The 22146-nt window shown below is 37.2% G+C and overlaps 1 protein-coding gene across 2 annotated transcripts in view; it reads right to left on the bottom strand.

Annotated features, from left to right (window-relative positions):
- Positions 1–6857: 6857 nt before the first annotated feature.
- Positions 6858–22146, bottom strand: part of LOC129882058 (protein SHOOT GRAVITROPISM 6) — a 35956-nt gene continuing 20667 nt past the window's right edge. For both annotated transcript variants that reach the window (XM_055956192.1, XM_055956193.1), the window contains 29 exons: positions 21800–21921; positions 19561–19690; positions 19358–19437; positions 18461–18596; positions 18140–18221; positions 17099–17244; positions 16889–16969; positions 16710–16810; positions 15917–16155; positions 15737–15846; positions 15488–15616; positions 15182–15256; positions 14973–15106; positions 14785–14857; positions 14470–14601; positions 13195–13376; positions 12987–13109; positions 12823–12883; positions 12641–12736; positions 12184–12284; positions 11732–11837; positions 11255–11368; positions 11100–11174; positions 10277–10375; positions 9405–9476; positions 9239–9324; positions 9070–9163; positions 7604–7711; positions 6858–7320 (listed from right to left, as the gene is read on the bottom strand). In XM_055956192.1, the coding sequence (XP_055812167.1) occupies positions 7138–7320; positions 7604–7711; positions 9070–9163; positions 9239–9324; positions 9405–9476; positions 10277–10375; positions 11100–11174; positions 11255–11368; positions 11732–11837; positions 12184–12284; positions 12641–12736; positions 12823–12883; positions 12987–13109; positions 13195–13376; positions 14470–14601; positions 14785–14857; positions 14973–15106; positions 15182–15256; positions 15488–15616; positions 15737–15846; positions 15917–16155; positions 16710–16810; positions 16889–16969; positions 17099–17244; positions 18140–18221; positions 18461–18596; positions 19358–19437; positions 19561–19690; positions 21800–21921 (3270 nt within the window). In that variant the 3' untranslated portion in view covers positions 6858–7137. The remainder of the gene's footprint in view (positions 7321–7603; positions 7712–9069; positions 9164–9238; positions 9325–9404; positions 9477–10276; positions 10376–11099; positions 11175–11254; positions 11369–11731; positions 11838–12183; positions 12285–12640; positions 12737–12822; positions 12884–12986; positions 13110–13194; positions 13377–14469; positions 14602–14784; positions 14858–14972; positions 15107–15181; positions 15257–15487; positions 15617–15736; positions 15847–15916; positions 16156–16709; positions 16811–16888; positions 16970–17098; positions 17245–18139; positions 18222–18460; positions 18597–19357; positions 19438–19560; positions 19691–21799; positions 21922–22146) is intronic.

Below are 22146 nucleotides of genomic sequence, written 5' to 3'. Positions count from 1 at the left end.
TACTCCTAAATATCGTAGAAACACCGTTAGGGCTACTAGAGTCATTCCCTAGGTCATTAAGAACTCTACTAAAATAGAATCCAAGAAAATTTAACTTAGACCCCCTGTACCTAAAAAATTTGTGTGCTAACACACACGAAAAACTGATAAAATTGCCTAATTTCTATTGTGTCTCCCCTAAAATGCTCCTAAACATCGTAGAAGCCCCACCGAAGCTATTGAAGTCATTTTCCAAGTCGTTACAGACGCTACTAAATAAGAATTCAAGAAAATTCTACCCGGACCCTGACACCTAAAAAATCTGCAGACGAACACACACGAAAAATAGGCAAAATTGTTTAATTTCAGTTTCGTCGCTCATAAAATGTTCCTAAACATCGTAGAAGCCCCACTATGGCTACTTGAGTCATTCCTCAGGTCGTAGAACAAAATTTGACCCTTACCCCTAGCATCTTAAAAATCTATGCACTACCACACACGAAAAACTGATAAAATTATCTAATTCTTATTGCGTCACTCCTAAAATGCTACAAAATATCGTAAAAGCCCTGTCGGGGCTACTACAGTCGTTCCCTACGATGTTAAGGATGCTAATAAAGAAGAATGCCATAAAATTCGACTCAGACCTCCGGCACCTAAAAAATTTGTGGGATAACACAGAGGCAAAATTGGCAAAATCGCCTAATTACTGTTGCGTTACCCCTAAATTAATCCTAAACTTCGTAGAAGCCCCGCGGGGCTACTGGAGTTGTTCCAAAGGTCGTTACGGACGCTACTAAAGAATAATCCAAGAAAATTCAACCTGGACCTCTGGCACCCAAAAAAATCTATGCGCTAAAACACACAAAAACTAACAAAATCGCCTAATTCATTTTGCGTCGCCTCTAAAATGCTCCTAAACGCCGTAGAAGCCCAACTAGGGATAATGGAGTCGTTCCACAGATAGTTATGAATGCTAATAAAGAAGAATCCGAGGAAATTCAACCCAGACCCCCGGCACCTAAAAAATCTGTGGGCTAACTCACACGAAAAACTAGCAAAATCACCAAATTCTTGTTCCGTCGCCACTAAAATATTCATAAACGTCGTAGAAGACCCTCCGGAGCTACTGAAGTCTTTTTTCAGGTCGTTATGGATTCTAAATAAAAAAGAATCCAAGTAAATTCGACCAGGACCTCTGGAACCTATAAAATTTGTGGGCTTACACACACGAAAAAAATGATAAAATAGTCTAATTCCTGTTGTGTCACCCCTAAAATGCTTCTAAATGCCATAAAAGCCCTACGGGGCTACTGGATTCGTTCCCCGAGTCGTTACGAACGCTACTAAAGAAGAATTCAAGAAAATTTGACCCAAACCCCCAGCACTTAAAAATATGTGGGCTAATACACAAGAAAAATAGGCAAAATCACCTAATTCTTATTGCCTCTCCCCTAAGATGCTCTTAAACATCGTAGAAGCTTCGTCAGGGCTACTGGAGTCGTTCTCCAAGTCTGTACCGACGCTACTAAAGAATAATTCCTGTTGTGTCACCCCTAAAATGCTCCTAAATGCCATAGAAGCTCCACGGGGCTACTGGAGTCGTTCCCCAAGTCATACGAAATCTGACAAAATTGCCTAATACTTATGCGTCACCAATAAAATTCTCCTACACACCGTAGAAGCTCCGTCGGGGCTCCTGGAGTAGTTTCCCAAGTCGTTACGGATGGTACTAAAGAAGAATCCAAGAAAATTTTATCCAGACCCTCGGAACCTAATGCGCTGTGGATCGTGCCAGAGCCGCACGTATTGATCCACAGGTACTTAGGGAGGGTCCCATAATTATTTCAAAATAAAATCAGCGAAAAGTCAATTCACCAAAATATTCATGGGCTAACACACACGAAAAAAATGAGAAAATCGCCTAATTCTGCTTGTGTGACCTCTAAATGCTATGAATGCACTGTGGATCGTGCCGGAGCTGAACGTACTGATCCGCGGGTACCTATGGAAGGTCTTATAATTGTTTTGGAATAAAATCAATGGGAATTCAGTTCACCAAAATATTTATGGGCTAACACACACAAAATATTGTCTAATTTCACTTGTGTGTCCCTAAATGCTATGAATGCTTTGTGGATTCTATCGAGGCCACACATATTGATCCCCTGGGTTCCTACAGAGGGTACCATAACTATTTTAGAATAAAATTGATTGGAAGATAGTTCACCAAAATATTCATGAGCAAACACACATAAAAAAATGAGAAAATCACATAATTCTGCTTATGCAACCCCTAAATGATATGAATGCCCCGAGGATCATGCTGGAGCCGCACGTATTGATCCCCTGAGTACCTACGGAGGGTCCTATAACGGTTTCAAAATAAAATCGATCGAAAGCCAATTCACCTAAATATTCATTATTCAATACAAACAAAAAATGAGAAAACCACATAATTCCACTTGTCCTGCCCTTAAATGCTATGAATGCATCGTGGATATTTCTGAGGCCACAAGTAGTGATACCCCAGGTACTTACGAAGGATCCGATAATGATTTCAAAATAAAATCATCCGGAAACCAGTTCAGCAAAATAATTTTGGGCTAACACACACGATAAAAATGAGAAAACTACTTAATTCTGCTTGTGGCCCCCTAAATGTTATGAATGTAACATGGATCATGCTGAGGCCGCACATACTAATTCCCCAGGTACCTTCGGAGGGTCCCATAACTGTTTCAACATAAAATCGACCAGAAGTCAGTTCAACAAAATATTCATCAGATAATATATGAAAAATGAGAAAAATCATCTAATTCTGCTTGTGTGGCCCAAAAATGATATGAATGCATCATGAATCATGCCAAAGCCGCACGTACAAATCTCCTGGGTACCTATGGAGGATCCCATAATGTCTTGGAATAAAATAGATCGAAAGTAGAGTCACCAAAATATTTATGAGCTAACACACGAAAAAAAAATCACCTAATTTCGTTTGTAAGGTCCAAAATGCTATGAATGTGCGATGGATCGTGCCAGAACCACATGTACTGATCTCTTGAGTACCTACAGAGGGTTCCATAATGGTTTCGGTATAAAAACGACTGAAAGTCATTTCATCAAAATATTCATAAGCTAACAAGCACGGAAAAATGAGAAAATTGGTTAATTCCGCTTATGCAATCACTAAATGTTATGAATGCACCATGGATCATATCGATGTTACACGTACTGATCCCCCAAGCACCTACGGAAGGTCCCATAATTGTGTCAGAATAAAACCAACTTGAAGTCAGTTCACCAAAATATCCATGGGCTAACACAAATGAAAAAATAAGAAAATCACCTAATAGTTTCAGAATAAACTCAACGCGAAGCCAGTTCACCAAAAGATTCATGGGCTAACATACATGAATATATGAGAAAATCACCTAATTCCGCTTGTGCGGCCTCTAATTGCTTTGAATGTGCTATGGATTGTGTAGGAGCCGCACGTACTGATCCCCCGGGTACCTATGGAGGGTCCCATAATTGTTTCAAAATAAAACCAATGAGAAGCTAGTTCACCAAAATATTTATAGATTAACACACACGAAAAAATGAGAAAATCGCCTAATTTCACTTGGGCAGCCTCTAAATGCTATGAATGCTCTGTGGATCGTGCCAAAGCGTCATGCACTAATCCCCCGAGTACCTATGTAGGGTTCCATTATTATTTTAGAATAAAATCGACCAAAAATCAGTTCACCAAAATATTTATGGGCTAACGCACATGAAAAAATGAAAAAATCGTGTAATTCACTTGTACGACCCCTAAATATTATGAATGTATCGTGGATCATGCAGAAGCCGCACGTACTAATCCCCTGGGTGCCTACAGAGGGCACCATAATGGTTTTGAAATAAAATTGACCAAAATCCAGTTCACCAAAATATTCTTGAGCTAACATCACGAAAGAATGAGAAAATCACCTAATTTCGCTTATGCAGCCCCTAAATGTTATGAATGCATTGTGGATTGTGCCGAGGACGATTTTACTGATCCCTCTAGTACCTACAGAGAGTCCCATAATGATTTCGGAATAAAATTAATCGTAAGCTAGTTTATCAAAATATTCATGGGCTAACACGCACGAAAAAAATTAGAAAATCACATAATTTTGCTTGTACGGCCCCTAAATGCCATGAATGCACCGTAAATCATGTCGTAGCCGCACGTACTGATCCCTCGGGTACATACAGATACTATAATGGTTTCTAAATAAAATCGATCGAAAGCCAATTCACCTAAATATTCATGGCACACAAAAAATAAGAAAATCGCCTAATTTCACTTGTGCTGCCCCTAAATGCTATGAATTCGTCGTGCATATTGTTGAGGCCACACATAGTGATCCTCAGGTACCTACAGAGAATTTCATAACGGTTTCGTAATAAAATCAATCGAAATCTAGTTCACCAAAATATCCATTGATGATAACACACACGAAAAAAATAAGAAAATCATCTAATTTTGCTTGTGCGATCCATAAATGTTATAAATGTGTTGTGGATCATGTCGGGAGCGTACGTACTGATCCCTCAGATACCTAAGGAGGGTCCCATAATTATTTCAGAATAAAATTGACCAGAAGTCAATTCACCAAAATATTCATAGGCTAATACATATGAAAAATAAGAAAATTGCCTAATTCACTTGTCCTGCCTCTAAATGTTATGAATGCGTTGTGGATTGTGCCGAGGTCGCGCGTACTGAACCCCCATTACCTACAGAGGGTCTCATAACGATTTCGAAATTAAATCGACCGGAAGCCACTTCACTAAAATATTCATGGGCTAATATACACGAAAAAATGAGAAAATTGTCTAATTCTACTTGTGCGGCTCCTAAATGTTATGAATGCGTCGTCGATGGTGCCGAGGCCGCACGTATAGATCCCTCAGGTACATACGGAGGATCCCATAATGGTTTCAAAATAAAATTGATCGGAAGCCAGTGCACCAAAATATTCATGGGTGTTCATACACGAAAAAATAAGAAAATCGTCTAATTACACTTGTACAGCCCTTAAATGTTATGAATGCGCCATGGATCGTGCTGAGGCTGCACGTACAGATCCATTGGGTACCTAGGAGGGTCCCATAATAATTTTTGAATAAAATCGATCAGAAGTCAGGTCACCAAAATATTAATAGGTTAACACACACGAAAAAATTAAAAAATCGCCTAATTCCGCTTGTGCGGCCCCTAAATGCTATGAATGCACCGTGGATCGTGTCGAGGCTGCACGTACTGATCCCTGAGTACCTACGGAGGGTACCATAATGGTTTCGGAATAAAATCGATCAGAAGTCAGTTCACCAAAATATTCATGGATTAATACACACAAAAAAATGAGAAAATTGTCTGATTCCGCTTGTGCGGCCTCTAGTTGCTATGAATGCGCGGTGGATCGTGCCGAGGCCGCACGTACTGATAACCTAGGTACCTACGGAGGGTGCCATAATGGTTTCGGAATAAAATCGATCGGAAGTCAGTTCATTAAAATATTCATGGGTTAATACATGCGAAAAATGAAAAAATTGTCTAATTCCGCTTGTGCGCCCCCTAAATGCTATGAATGCGCCGTGGATCGTGTCAAGGCAGCACCTAATGATCCCCCGGATACTTACGAAGGGTCCGATAACGATTTCGGAATAAAATCATCCGGAATCCAGTTCACCAACATATTCATGGCCTAACACACATGAAAAAATGACAAAATCGTCTAATTTCGCTTGTGCAATCCCTAAACATTGTGAATGCACCGTGAATCGTTGTTGGAGTCGCACGTACTGATCCCCTATATACTTACGGAGGGTATCAGAATGGTTTCAAAAAAAAATCTACCAAAAATCAGTGCACCAAAATATTCATAAATCAGGCTTCACAGATTATGTGATCTGTGCACTTTTATTAATGACAACTAATTTTGAAAAAATCAGTGGACTAACTGTTTGCCCTCTAACTTGGGCAGGTTGGACCTCACAGGCATGTTGACCAGTGCTCATTGCATTTTTATTTATGGCGTCTCTAGTTCAGTATTTTGGTATCCCAAAAAAAATATAAGCTTTTAAGTGTATTTCGTGTGTGTTAATCAACTTATTTTCTTAAAATTAAGCAGTCAATCAACCCCCAAACTTGGCCAAAATGATGTTATATTGAGCACATATAATATAAGTTTATAACATAACATGAAAAATTGATTCCAAAAAGAAAAAAAATTGTTAGGGTAAAATATTGTTACAATTATAGAGGTTTGATTGTACTATAAATAAATTGGACCAGGCAATTTTGGTAGCTAAACAACAAAACTCCTATTGGTAAACTTCTTTAACAGGAGGATTATGTCAAGTAGAACTTCAATATATCATATTTTTTTTCCAATTGGAGTATTTCCACTTAACATAAAGATGAAAATGAGGAAATTAAAAAGTGCCCTTCCATTTTATATCGCTATTTCTTTATTAGTTCATTCAATTTAAATGTAAAACTTCACATTTTATCCTCAATCCGATTTTGTTGTCCAATCTTGTTCGTTTTCGAGAACTAAAATTTACAGCTTATCGACAAATCATCTTCTTCCAGGGAATTCAACTTTTAAATGGATCTGATCCTATGGTTCGTGCATGTTTGTTACCAGAAGCAACAAGTTGTTTCAATAATTGAAAAAAAAACATTTTGCTACCTTCTACTACAATTCAAACTTCCTATCATTAATACACTGTACAATGACTAGACATTGTATTAGATTGGAAAGGCCGATAAAAACAATCGAAATAGTCGTAGGAAGGGGCGTAAGATACTATGTATATACGTGGAACACACGAAAACAGTGCTCAAGCATTCAGTCAATTGCTACTCATGAATCATACTCAAGAGTTCACATAATAAATACAAATAAATGTTAACACAAGATATGAGATAAAATCACTTTTACAAGGCTTTACTGACACATGGGTACTATGTTACATAGATATAACAAGCTAAACTTCTATCAACACTAATATACACAGAAAAAATGGAAAATTATTATTTGGAACTGTACAAGGTGGACTAATATCAGAGCTCTTCAAAGTATTGTATTCTCGCGTGTAGGTTGCACTAATCGTAAATCATGATCTCCTAGCAGATTCTGGTTCATGGCCCCTATGTGATGAATCAGCTCGATCAAGTCGAATGTCTTTCCACGAGCTTGTGTTTGATGATTTGAGCAACAAGCCTAGAGCTGAAGAACAAGTTGCTCTAACAATTGCATCCGTTGAACGACTCATTTTGCCAACTAGCATCTCGAAAACCTAAAAGAGAGTGATCTCAAGAAGATTTAGAATATGTAAAAGGTAACTACTAAAATCAGAGGCAAAGGGAAGCCTTTGAGCAACGATAAAGTTGTTTCCGTGTGACCTATAGGTCGAGGGTTGGAGCCGTGGAAGCAACCACTAATGCTTGCATTAGGTTAGGCTGTTTACATCACACCCCTTCGGGTGCAGCCCTTCCACGAGCCCTACTAATGCGAGATGCCTTATGCACCGGGCTGCCCTTTTACTAAAATCAGACAGGCAAAGGGTGTTCTGGAAAGACCTGATTGTAATAATGGGATGATATGTGTTTATCATCGGAGAGAGCAAGCACGCTGCTGCATAAATAAACCGCATTTGCCTGGACAACTGGCCAAGGAGCATCAAATGCCTGTACGCCAGAAATTTTTACCACATTGTTTTCAGAGTGTTAGAAGAAGCTATAGAAAGCACTTCATCTCACAGATTTTTCATTTAGAAGAGGCTATAAAATGTGCTTCGTCTCACAGTTTTCAGCTATACCATGAATAGTTAATTGGGAACTAAAAGCAAAAAACGCTACACCTCCATTCCTTTACTTTGAAGGTGTGAATGCGTAGATCAAGGAAGAAGGGTGGGGATAGCGCGCTCATTGATCGACTGTCTTACGGCCAGTCAAGCAAGAAATCTCGATAAAGTGTGTTCCCTGGTGGAACATTGATTTTCTTGTGGACAAGCCTGCTGTGAAAGTATGCCTACTACTATTTTCTGAAGATCTAGGAATTCAAGCACTGTATCTCCCAATGCGACAACAGAACTAGTACATCAAAAAAGAATTAAACAACAAAAAGTATATATCAGTCGCTACTCTTATGTCAATTCCATAAGTGTATCAATATAACTTTTTTCAACAAATATATCAACTTGAATCCTATTACCAGCAATATAACTTAACCATACTAGAATCAAAATAAAACTGCAGCATCTACATATACATCTCGAGGTTCATCTTCATTCATTTCTGAGGTAGGAGCAACTTGAAAATTTTACACCAACAACATACCCAATGTAATCCCACAAGTAGGGGCTGGGAAGGATAGGATGTACACAGACCTTACCTCTACCTTAGTGAGGTAGAGAGGTTGTTTCTGATAGATCCTTAGCTCAAAAGAGAAGCTTTGAAGCATAATTGCAAAAATAATATGACAATAAAATAGCAAGATACAAAGCAAATGAGACAATAGGTAGTAATACACACAAAAGTATAAGAGATTACACGCCTACTAAATATCACCCTACCTCCTGCACATAAAGTGCGACAACACTAACCTTCTACCCTATTCCTTGACCTCCAAGCTTTCCTATCTAAAGTCATGTCCTCAGTAAGATTGAGTTGTGTCATGTCCTGCCTAATTACCTCTCCCCTAGGCCTACCTCTCCTAATTACTGTTAGTTCAACCTCTCTCCACCTTCTTACTCCGTACTGGCGCATCCGCGCACCTCCTATTCACATGCCCGAACCATCTCAACAAAAAAAAAATTATTACATCAAAATTTGAAAGCTATTTTAGTAGGAATATGATTTTACGAAACCCAGCAGCCTCTTAGGGAAACTGCATTTACTTTTGAATGATAGGAAATTTACAACTGTTTTTCTTGTACCAATTTCATCATAGCACTGGCCACTGAACTTAATGGCATTTCAACACAAAGACATGTATACCTTCAAAAGCTGTTCTCTAAATGCAAGATGAGAAAAAGAACGCGAACCTGTATTATTGATGCCATGTACCTATCTACTCGGGCAGCAAGATTTTGAGTTAGTTGCCTTGCAAGTTCTCGAAGAAAGTCTTCATAATCGCCTCTAAAAATTGAAGGGAACTTAATATCATTTCTCATGAATAACCATTAAGGACTATTCAAATCAATGGGTACATACCGATGGTCCGAACTAAACCAATGAGTGTTGAAAACAGCAGTTATTCCATCAATTTCCATCAAGGGAGCAATGGATTTCAAAGTGTTCTGGCGTGTCAAAGAGTTGACTCATTACGCATCCTGAACAACATAAGGAATAAAATCTGGCAGATTAAACTTAAACTTACTCGGCAAGCTTGTCTCACACTAAGATCATCCTCATGAAGATGTAAAACCATCCGTGGGAAAGCAGCATGAGCCTGACGAGTAAAAAAGTGAAGATCATTTCTTGATAAAGCTCAATACAAGACAGAAACAGATTAGATATTGCTTAACCAAATCGGGAAGCGAAAACTATTGATATTTTTACTCCGCATACCTCTAACAGAAATGGAGACTAAAATAAATCATATCTCATTCAAAATTCATATGTGACCACGAAGATGTGGAATAGAAAGGGTATATCTACTACTCTTTTTTAACCAAGCAAGTAAAGTCTGATGATAAGTAGAAGAGAAGTATGAGCTCCTTCAAATATACAGTGAACAGATCAAGAAATGGGGACCGTAAAACAAAATATTCAGTGCCAACAGACGCCTCATGGGAAATTAACAGACCCTTTAACAGCAAAGATTAGTATAGATTATGCTCCTCTTTCAGAGATCCCAACCGAAGGCAGTAGATTGAAGGTTTCAAAATTAAAGAAGATCCAGCATAAAATATAAACACATCTCGGAATTTCATGATTCAGTAAATATACATGAAGGGCAGCTATTAGTGAAAATTGACCTACATTGTCAATTAAATAAATACTAATCCTTTAATGAAGAAACAGTTGAAAATGAAACGACCTTTACATACACTAATCCGAAATGATAAAGCCAACACAGCTAAAACATCCTCGTTTGAGACCATTCTTGACTTGTGATGTTGGATATGAAACCTTATGATGCAATTAAAATTGATGAAATTTAAAGAATATCTAAAACTATGTGCTAAGGAGAAAAAGATATCAAATCAAATTAGGTGGTGACAAATGGTTTAATGAGAGATAAGATACCTGCTCAAGAAATGAATCTCGTTGGGGCCCAGTTCCATAAGTGCTCAGTGCTCCAAACGCAGCATAAGCATTGGCTCGTATCTTCTCATTCATGCACTCCTTTTATGAGGCAAGAAAATAATGTTATACGTTATGGCCAACTCAACATGCACTTGCTAATATTTCTAGTAATCTACAGTTTAGAAGATAATGATGTAACAATGTACTTCTTTCCCAAGCGCACATCGATATGCACTAATTTTCAGAGACAAAATATAAAACCTACCACTAAATTACTTCAGCTCTTTTAGAACTCAGACTACAATTGTGGCAACCTATGTTGCTCGGACGTTCCAAAAATGTGGATGCACCTGTGTCGGATCCTCCAAATGTACTACTTTTAGAGGATCCGACACGCACCCGTCGGCATGTCTGAAGAGTCCGAGAAACATAGGTGGCAACACTAGCACAGTACAATATATGGGTGTCACTAATATATTTAAATACTTGCACATACACTTAAGGGGTATAATATAAAATTAAAGTACAACTCGTGTCAAGAGACATGTCTTGAAGGCTGACAAATAATGCAAAATATTATGTCAAGGAAAATGACATCACCCTAGGATGTCCAAACTGTTAAGACACCGTCCTGATACAAGTGTCTTTTTACACAATGCCACCGCGTTATCAGCTCTAAAAAAATAATTTAGAATGTGATACAATCGGACTAGTACAGTAATTCAACAAAAAAAAATTGATTAATTCCACAAATTTGAAGCTATAATGGTACCAGAAAATCCAAAGTTGAAGAAAGTTACATTTGGATAGTGAATCAACTTACTTGGAGATTCCGAAGCCGTATAGAAAGGTTCAGGAGAACAGGTTCAACTGCATCCATTGATGAGGACTCAAGAACCTACATCGTAGAATGTTAGCAGAAAACATTCATGTGAAGGTAGAATAAAAGATTCTAACAAAGACCGAGCAAGCTTTTACCGTCAGCAAACATGATACTGCAGTTAATTGAACCGACTCATCTGAGTCATCGAGCAAAGCTAATATCACCCCTAGGATTTGAGTAGTATACTGGAGAACATGGATAGACGGCATCTGCAAGGACAGCAGGCAGAATGAGCCTCAGCCCGAGAAAAGTGAAAGAATAAGTTACTTGAGCAATGATAACAGCGGCGTTCACAACTTTACAAATTTGTCATTCTTTCGGAGAAGAAATTAACATGCACCTAGCCATAAAGGGAAGGGAAAACAGAGGGAGGAAAAAAATAACTAAATCAGTATTTCCGAAATGATGTCATGATATCATTAAAGAAATGAAATCAAACTGATTAGAGTGACTCCTGATGATAAAATCAGAAGAAAAGAAGAAACATCCAGGAAATTCCTCGCGGAAACAATCCTCCTCCTTTGACCTGGAGAAAAGAAAAAGAAAAAAGAATACTCTATGACCAGGAATACCTGGACAAGCCCTCTTAGACAGAGGCGCCTAACAGTAGGAGAATCATCCGATACATGCCGGCAAAGTGCTTGCACCATCTGTTCTAATAGGGGACCAAAGCCATCACTGCAGAAATTTGCATCCACAATCTTAAGAAGCTTACGACATGAATAGGATTTGAGACCAACAAAAAAATCACTATGACAGAATAAAATATCAGTTAAAACACTTTTCAAGGCTGTAAGCTTACAAAGCTTTCTATTTAGTTGTTTTTCCCCAGCACCTGCTAGGTGCCTTCATCGTAGTTCATTGTGATTCATTAACTCGCAGGGAAATGGGGATGTACCCAAATTGCCTCAAACCCAACTAGTAAGCTCAGATGTGCCCGACACATTTCATAATTTCGTTAAATTTTAAATGCAACTTCAACATCACCAAATAATACAGAGAGAAGGTCAGAAGTTTCAAGTACCTGTGGCGCAAGAACTCTGACAAAGCTGCAGCAGCTGATTCCCGTTGAAATCTTAAAGATCGATCCAGCGCATTGCTCAGTATCAAACAAATGGATGGAACCTGAGAAAACATTCCTATTGAAATTTGCAAACATCTCACACAAATTTAATCGAGGAACTAAATATCTACACGTACACTTGGCAGAAAAAGGAATCTTCCAATCTTCTTGAGCTTTTTGGGTGAAAAAAAATAGGAAAGAAAGGGTAGACAAATATAGGGACATGGGTGTTTCGTCTTTTTAGCAAGTTCATTTTTTCTTTCTGCAAGTATCATTTCAGCAAGTTCTGTTTGTTTGAAGTCGTTCGACTCTAGTCCATAGTCTTGACAAAGGTATGCGCAGAGGGAGACAAGAAGATAGAAATATAAAATAATTGAAGAATGAAGCAAGAAGCCATTTTTGTACAGGATCAAACCACCTCTTTTGGTCTTTTTATGGAAATACAGCCAGCTAGATCTCTTATAAGGTTGATCCACTTCTCATTTTCATTTTGCTCTCCATCTCGTGCAAGAATCTGATCATAGGAGAGAATCCGTATCATCATAACCATATTTAAAAACGTCAATTAATCTTCAGGAAGCTAGTCTGAAAAGTCTTCACCTTTCCCATTTCCAGATCACCAACACATTCACAGAATGCTTGAAATGCAGCCAGTAGTGCTCTAGGGATGGTAAAAAATAGGTGAGGTAAACATAAATAGCTACATCAAATAACATGCTTTTTTTGATAACCAAGTACAAAAAGTGAGTTCTCTGGCACATTACCGCAGTGGTTCTAGTTCACCAGTACTAGCTAAGCCATGACAGCTGCCCAGTTGAAGCGTTAGTGTTGCAAGAACAGAAGCATAACTTTGTTCAACTGCTTTTTTACCAACTTTACCACCACCCCTGATGAATTGGGGAAAAGAAAATGATAGGGCGAAAAAATCAACAATAAAGAAAAGGGAAAAGACAACGCAATTGGAAACAGTACCTGAAAAAAGCAGTAAGAGCAACAATAGCTGCTCTTGCAATATTATCTTCTAAAATAATAACAACTGCTTGGCTAGAACTTTCATCATGACCCAGATCCCCCTCAAGAGTAGGCATCTGATTGATGACAGACATAACATGATCCAGAAACATGTATGAAAGTACTGAATGCTGTGAGAACACCTATTTAAGACAAGTAGAAATTCGGCAATTAATGGTCAATCAACCCAGATAAATGAAACTAGAACATCGACAAAGGCGAAACATAAGTTGGTTAATATAGCATATAATAAAGTTTCTTGTAAAGCATGATGCTAAAATTTTAGGTTTAGGCTATCTGGGGAGAACCAAAATTTAGTTTTTAGGCTTGTCATTAGTGTTACCAACAAAAGGTTTGACACCACACAATTGAGGAACTCAGATTTCTCCAATGATATATAAGCTAGGAAGAGAAGAATTTTGAAGCAACATAAGCCAGGAAGAGTACATCTAAATGACTCTTTCTTTATTTATCTAACATTCGCAGTTCAATAAAGTGCTTCTGTCTAATGTCTTGCCAGATTAAACATGACGTTCGGAATCTAAATGACTCTTTCTTTTGGATTTTCTTTGGATAGAGAATTAGTAAAATTTTGGAAGCTCACTGAGTGAACTAACTTCATCAAGCCATGTAAAGATCTTTAGAACATTTTAAAATCTCCAAAAATCAGATTATTTCCCAGCTCTTACACTGAATTTTCAAAAACTGATCACCTATTTGCCAATGACAAGAACCAGATCAAGGACTATCTGAATGTCAATTCTACCAAATCCTGTGAGAATCATTACAATCAATCAACAAGTACCTCGATCCCAAACTAGTTAAAGGAATAGGCTAAAGGATGGAAATTGATCCTCCATTTATTCATGAGAATCAACTTAAAAACCAGCCTTGGTACCTGATTCGACGAATTGCAGTTTTCTCAATCACGAATATGCTTTTATTTTACAAGCACATAACATTGATGTAAGAATAGACAATGTTTTTCATACTTTTATGCAGTTACCTTGTAACTAGTCTTTGATAATCAGTTTTAAATTACTTCTATTTGTTTAGCATTTCCTCCCTTCTTCACGCCCTTTACTTATAATTCCTCCAATTTGCTACTAGTTCCATTTCTTGATTGTTGATGTTTCAACTTTTTTCCATCTTGCATTGCTAGTTAATTATACAACACACCAAGGCAGATATGAAGAACGATAAAAATGCCAGCAGACAACAGATTAAGATACTCACATGGAAGGCATCCTGTATTGGCCACCCACCCCGTAGTCTAGATATATCTTTTGTGGCTATGTCCCTTCTTGCAGCAACTAAAACTTCATTGAACACAATTCTTGAGTTTGTGTTCTCCGCAAAGGAACATATCTTCTTGCAGTTAAAGAAAAGATTGATGACAATCAAAACACTATAACACTACAATAGGCAATCAAGGAGTCGTCCACATAGCGCAGTGGTTAATAAGAGAACAGGAAAACATTGTTTATCTAGCCATAATGTGTGGGAAAAAAATACATTCTGCTTCACTGAAAGAAATTGCAGCAAAGATACAGCACCAAGAGCTTCCTGACGTAAATATTTCTCGTTCACTTGAATTACAGCTGAGAGCAATGATTGTGTTGTTCTGTTGGCATAAAAATGTAAAACAAAGTTGAACAGAAATCAATCCATGGAAGAAAAGCTGAATAACCACTTTTTCTGTATCAATGGTAGTTTGAGATTGTTTTGGCGGAGAATACCTTGCAATATCTGTCTCATTCAGCTCATTACCTCTCTTCATAACAAACTCGTTAACTGCTTGGATTGCACCTTCTGCAGATTGCTTGATCTTGTCACATATAGCACCTGAGCAACCATGCAGAGCTGCAGCAAGCTGTACATATTGGAATAACATGAGGCTGCGGAGAATGCGTAACTGGCCAGAATTTTATAACAAGCTAAATGATACCTCATCCTTTGTCAGCAAGATGCAAACAGATGAAACAACCCTGTTAAACACCTCTGATGGATCAATTGAAGCATCCTGAAAATATTAGCTCTTGTTCAGAAGCAAAAAGGTTTAGACACTGAAGATGCAAAGAGAAGTAGATATACTAAGGTATCACAGCTCGTCTTCGTTTAATACTAAGGTATCACAATGATCTCTCCTTTTACTATTCTTTCTTTTTCTGAGAATGTCCTTTTACTATTCTTTCAGCAAGAAAAGATTTCTAAAGAAAGGAAAGGGAAAAAGGAAGCATTCAGGAAAACTCACACTTCGCAGGATAGATATAACATCTTCAAGGGAAGACAAAGCACTATAGGATAACTCAATGTCATTGCTGAAACTAGATTTTACATGCCTTGGAAGTGATAGAGATATACTGAAATATAGATGAAGGATCTGCCAGGAGAAAACCATCAAAATCTATTAGATGCAAAGAAATGAAGAAAAGAAAGGGGGAAATTCCGCATGCCAATCACATAGGCCAGCTTAAATTCATCAGAACGTATTGAAGCTTGCCTGAACAGAAACTTTTCGAACTTCAGAATTTGTATCTACACATCGCGGAAGATACATCATTGTACGATCTCCCAAGCGCAAAGCATCACGGCTTGGTAAAGCAAATGCAGCTGATATCAACAAAAAAGTATCAGGTAGTACAAAAAAACATAAAATCTCTGCAAAGGAAAAGGCACTTACAAGGCAAATTAGATAAGGTGTGATGCAGAGCACGGTCAGTTTTCTCTCTGTGAGTGCAAGTTCCCCGACAGCCTAGTGCACAGTATCCACTGATGCAGATCATCCGAAACTTGAAAAGTAGCTCATGAGCTGCAAGACACCCTCTTTTCCTCTGGTAGTCCAATGAAGAGTAAACATACTGATCGACCTTTCTCAATATGTGCAATAATTGCTCTGCTCGACTTCTTCCATCCTCTCCACTAATTATGAGAAAGCAACAGAAACATCAGTTAAGAAAAGAAAGAATCATAATACATGGCCTATGGTTTACTTGACTGCAATCAATGCATACATTTATTATGATCAAGTACATTGTGCCTAGTCATATGGAATCTTAGGCTCATAAAGTACTGTTGCCAAGTATGCTATCGAGGATATGTGTGCATGTGTGTACCCACATGCATGTTCTTGTCTTCAACAGAGACAACGAAACAGATTTATGTACAATGTGCATGGCTCACTCTTTTGTGCTTTAGAAATAATCCCGTAATTATTTTTTTGTTAATGCATTGGCTAAATTAGACTTCAAAGTCATTTTATAACTTCTGTAATATTTCGTAAGAAGCGTACTTTCTTGAGGTAATTGCACTATAGCTAGTTTTGTTAATTGAATATGCAACATAAATGAATCTGATTGGCTTGAATTACAGTTAAGAGATTGTCTTCAAAAGTAATATAGTTGCTGCTAGACATTAAGAATATAGCTTAAGTCAAAATAAATTAATAGAGGCGAGTTAACAAGAGCGCGAAATACCTTGTAATAAGTATTGTACATAAAAGAGTAATCAAGTTGCCAATAAGGGGGTCAATAACATCAGCAGGCTCATTCGGCAAACCAAAATATCCAATAGTGGCCTGCCAAGTGAAGAAAAGGTGTTAAGAGGACAGACAAATCAAGACCGCCTCACTGATGAAGAAGGTCAACACTATCACCTTCATAACAAGGTTTCTTGTTTCAGTAGTCAATTTTGGCTCTACGGAAACCAGAGTAGTGCAGGCACTTAAAGCAAGCGACTGCAATCCAAAAACCAATTTCCAAAAAACAAGAGGAAAATAGAGTAATTTAGAACATAAAAGTGGTGTAATCCTGATGAAGATAAGTGAAATGGAATTGAGTAGAGAAATCATTGGCAATACACAAACCTGAGTGCGCAGATGCTCAATGTTGGATTCAGAAAATCCATCTTCCTCATCTCTGCCCATTAATGTTAATATATAGTCAAGTAACTGGTCTCTTCTTTTCAGTGGGAATGATATACCACTTTCAGCTGCATTTATAACTGCCTGACCTAAAGCACAATGATACACACATAAATCCCCTGTAGTTAATCAACAGCACCCTCACTTTTTACTTGCATCAAATTGTATGATGAAAATGATTGTAGCCACGATGATAATAGCAGCAACAGAAACTATACTTTAATCCCAACTAGCTGAGAATAAGATATTATTTCCCTGTTGCTCAAATTATGGAAACACGTGATAGGCGAACCGACAAAGTCTGCAAAGCAATGTGAAATGCTAAGGAATCACGGAGAGGGGAAAATGCCACTACACTATCATTTCACCTTCTTGAATAAGATTTCACAATCTTTACCGACAAAAGAAGGGAAGTCCTCAGATATTATAGATGTAACAGACTCTCTACACCAACAATGCCTCGGGCTCAAACAAGTCCATGTTTCTCCATTTAAATTCATCTCCGACCAACATTATACAAAAAAAAAATATATAAAAAAAAGGTTCTTATTGGCAAAAAATCTTAGATAGGGCTAAAAACACCTCCTAGAAAGCGTAGGAGCTAAAGTAAATATACTAACATGTATATGCCTAACGAATTGGTATCACCTAAATTTTAGAACTTTTGATTGTTAAATCTATATTTTACAACTTCTTGTTCTGTAAAATTAAAAATTCTAATAGAAGGTGAAGAAAATGAAATCTAAAATAACAGAACTCAAAACATAATCCAATATTTTATCTCCCAACACTTCCGGCACAAATTTATTGAAATATCATACCCAACATTATCGAACTTTTGGCTAAGATGATCCAGTATTCATTCGTTGTTCCAAGTTTTACAACCATATGCATTGCATGCAAGCTAGTATATATAAGAAACTCAAAAGCTGCTGATATGGAAACATATTCCATTAACGGAGGTAAATTACTATCCATACAAACCTAATAGATCAATCGCTGTGATGACAGCCTGCTTTGCTGTAGGGTGGCGTACATGAAGAAGTCGCGACAGCATATTGACCCCCTGTAAGTAACAGCAGTTATATAGTTCAAATAATTATGTTCCAGTAGCTGCTTGTACAATGTGCTAAATAATGAACTTCAATAAAATTAATTACTTTATCAAAAAAGAAAAAAATGAACTTAAGAAATCACTGGCACCTGTTGACAAGAATAAGGCTTTGCAATAGATAGAACCTAAACGAAAATTCATATTCTGATAAAAGGATGCAAATAGAGACAGCTAACGACAATATTGCATACCACTAGTGCATCTATTCTGGCTTCAATAACAGTTGAGGGAGCATATTTTGCGGCATATCCATACATTAGCGCCAAAGCAGCATGGATATCATCAGATTCTTCCATCTTAGCTTTATCCGAGAAAAATGATAGAAATCTGCAACAGCCAAATCTTCTCATACTCGAGATATGATACAAAAAAATAAGAATTGCAGTACACAGTTGCCACAAGCTCTTTTCTGTCTAAGTGACTGTTACTATCTATTACTACCAAATTCACACTAAATGAGCTGTTACTCTGTAAGATTACTGCATAACACAGCAGGACCTGTTCCAACTTTGATTTAGATGGACATGTCAGTTCATTTACTTTGATTTCATAGTAATCGTAGTTGGTAACATCTTGAACTGGAAACTCGAAGCATCTGGCAGACATCATGAACCAGTTTCTATTAAGAATAGGTAGACCAGCATTAGTGGGAATCAAGTGTTAGTGATCCTACTTTTGCGAGGGAAATTTTGTTTTATAGCACGTGAGATAAAAGCATATATAGAGCAATGAAATAAGCATAACAGCATAGAATGAATAACTAAACAATAATCACCATATGCAATTTTAGTTGAAGTTATTAATTAAGATATTTGTATCATCATAACTTTGCTAATTAGAATGAGACAACTCATAATTAAGTCTCATAAGATCAATTACATCTTCCAATTCACAAACTATACCCACGCAGTTAGAAAATACCAAATGATAAAGGTAACGAAATTCCATTCTAAAGTAATACTTGTTAACAGGGAATTTCCCCACCAGAATTGATAAAATAATTACTTCATCAGAATTACTAAGTCAAAAGAAACTTAAGATGACAAGAGTATGCAGGGAACTAAATTCATTCCAGGCTCAGACATCACCTTTGGAAGATACTTTGCCCAACATTGTCCAAGATGTCTTTCAGCTTATCCAGAACTGTGTCTAGGTGTGATGCAGCCACCTAAGCAACATTGATTCAGCACACTGTAAGCAACATAACTCCAACGACTCAAAGTCTTACAATTATATTTCTTACAAAATTTGCAAACTAGGAAAACCAATAGCTTAATTTCAAACTAATTACCAAGCCCATGGCTTTTGCTAAGCCAAGTCTATTCGTTGGAATCGTAATATTGGCTTGTTTATACATCAGATCAATCTTAGCGCGAACATAAGCTCTGGTATGAACCTTCTGCAGCAAAATTCCAATACACCTGACAAGAAATGACGAGCTTTCAAGAAATCTTTCTCGGATAACAAAAGGTTGGAAATTCTGGTTAAGCATCAAACAGTCAAATCACTTAAATCTGTTCAACTGCGGAGGCAGGAATCTTGTTGTTGTGACAATTGCACGTAAGATTAACTTAACAGTGGAAAGAGAGGAAGTTTAGCTTGCATATTCTTAATGGCTATCACTGTGAAAAGAGCATTCTGTGGTACCTCAACCATAAAACTGATTATTTATCTTCTAGAGCTGCTTCCATTTTTCTTCTTCAGCACTGAAGAAGGGAGCATATTTCTCAAAGAGGCTCAAATAGTTTCATGGCCTCAAAACTAGAAGTCCTTATTCAGTTTAGAGCGACAACAAGGGACTTTTTTTCTTAATAGGATAAGAAATACAGTGAAGAGTAGGGAGCTTCTGGAAGGTGAGAGATAGAACTAAGAAAACCCTCCCTAAGAAATATAGCAAAGAGTAGGGAACTTCTGGAAGGTGAGAGTTGGAACTAAGAAAGCCCTTGCTAAGAAATATGAAGGAAAAAATGTTTGGATGAGCCTGCAATTATTCACGAAGACAACCCCATCCTAGTTTGAATAAAAAATTCAACAAGTGGAATATATGAAAATTAACTTATTGTCAGTTTCAAGGAAAAACTTCCTTTTTTCGCTCTTGTAATACTGTATTCCTCAGCATTAAGGAATATGGTTGGTAAAGTTTCAATGGAGAAACTTAAAAGCTATATGGTTCGTATTACTATTTGCATATGGATATTAAAGGAAGTTATTTTCCATCCTCGGGGATTACAAAGTCAATAATTGGGAAGTATTAAGATACTGACGAATTGCTTCCTAACTGGAAGATGTAAGAACTAGAAGAAGCAACTATAGAAAGGTATGTGACCCTCGTGCACTAATGTGAACAATCTACAAAAAAGAAATTGGAGGATCTTTGAAAGGACCAAAATTTCTTATATGCAACTTCGTTGGATCTTTTTTCTTTTTTTTTGAAATTTTAAATCACCTGATATGCGGTACTTGAGCCAAGGGTCTACCTCCCCGAGGTAGGGATACGGTCTACGTATACTCTACCCTCCCCATACCTCACTTGTGGGATTTCACTAGGTATACTGTTGTTGTGAAATTTTAAATCACCTATGAGATACCTATTAATACAGATGACTACTCACCCTACGTAAAACAGTGATGCATTGTTCTAAAACTAATAATTGTATTAACATGTACACGGGGTTGAATCACCTTTTTGAATCAATATAATATCTTTATTTAACAATAATAATTGGCAAATATTAAGTGTAGTTTCAATTATTCTTTATCCCATCAATAGCTATTTCCACATGCATGCAACGCAGAATAATACAGGAATTCTTTCCACATTTGACGATATCATTTTCACAATTCAGGGGTTTCTCTTCCTCTAATTTCATCTGAAAAAGAGTCGCGAATACATAAACAATGAATTGATTAGAATCCTCAAGTATTTAAGCATCGGATGCAGACTAAACAATGCCTGCATAGTATGCAGGTCAGTTTGCAAATACATAATCAGGATATGTGGAGTTAAAATTTCAACGACAACAAGAACTAAAAAAGAAAAACTGCTCGATGAGAATATATAACTTTAGCAACTCTCAAATTGAAGAAGAATGAAGAGAAAAAGTGAAGGGCCTTCTAGATCTCTACCAAGCAAACAATACTCAGTTTATTTATACCTAGAAATTTTCCAGCATGCAATTCGGTTCTCATCAATAAAATTGTTTATTCCCCAGAAAATAAGTGTGTTTTTGGAGTCGGGAGGTATTTAGAATTGTTTAGAATTCAGTCAAAAACAAACCAATAAAAATCTAATCACTACGCTTTTAAGATAAGAAACAAAATAGAAAAGCTCAAAAGATAGTAATTCAGCCTTTATGACAATGTATACATTGAAATGACCAGGTGACATTAAGAAAAATGATTAATCATGAAATTCCACTAATTAAATATGCACAAAGGCGACCATACAAATAAGCAAATTAAGTGAGAGAAGTAGTAAAGGAATTTGCAGTTCCAGGTGCATTTATCAAACTGAAGATGACTGACATTACCGATGAAGCAATGCAGAGTGCTCGTCATCAGGTTTATAAAGTTCATAATGCTTTTCAAATGTATTTCCAAGTGATATAACCCAGTCAACATCCTGAATTACATCCAAAGACTCTGCAATAAACTGTCAATAGACGAATTTAGGTCCAACGTGTCGGTAAAAGTTAAACATGAGATGCACCATCTTAGTACTGATTATTAATGAAATTACCCTACTTGTGGCTCCAAAAAGGTTAAAAGATGAGATGCATTCAGAATTTCTCGTGGAATCAGGAATAGAGAAGTCATTGTTTCAAAAAGAGACGACATGCTTTAAGAGATTGAGAAATGTTTGTTGGAGTGAGTAGTG

This window comes from Solanum dulcamara, chromosome 3, assembly GCF_947179165.1.
Source record: "Solanum dulcamara chromosome 3, daSolDulc1.2, whole genome shotgun sequence".
Classification (NCBI taxonomy): domain Eukaryota; kingdom Viridiplantae; phylum Streptophyta; class Magnoliopsida; order Solanales; family Solanaceae; genus Solanum; species Solanum dulcamara.
This window is presented reverse-complemented; position numbering and strand designations above follow the sequence as displayed.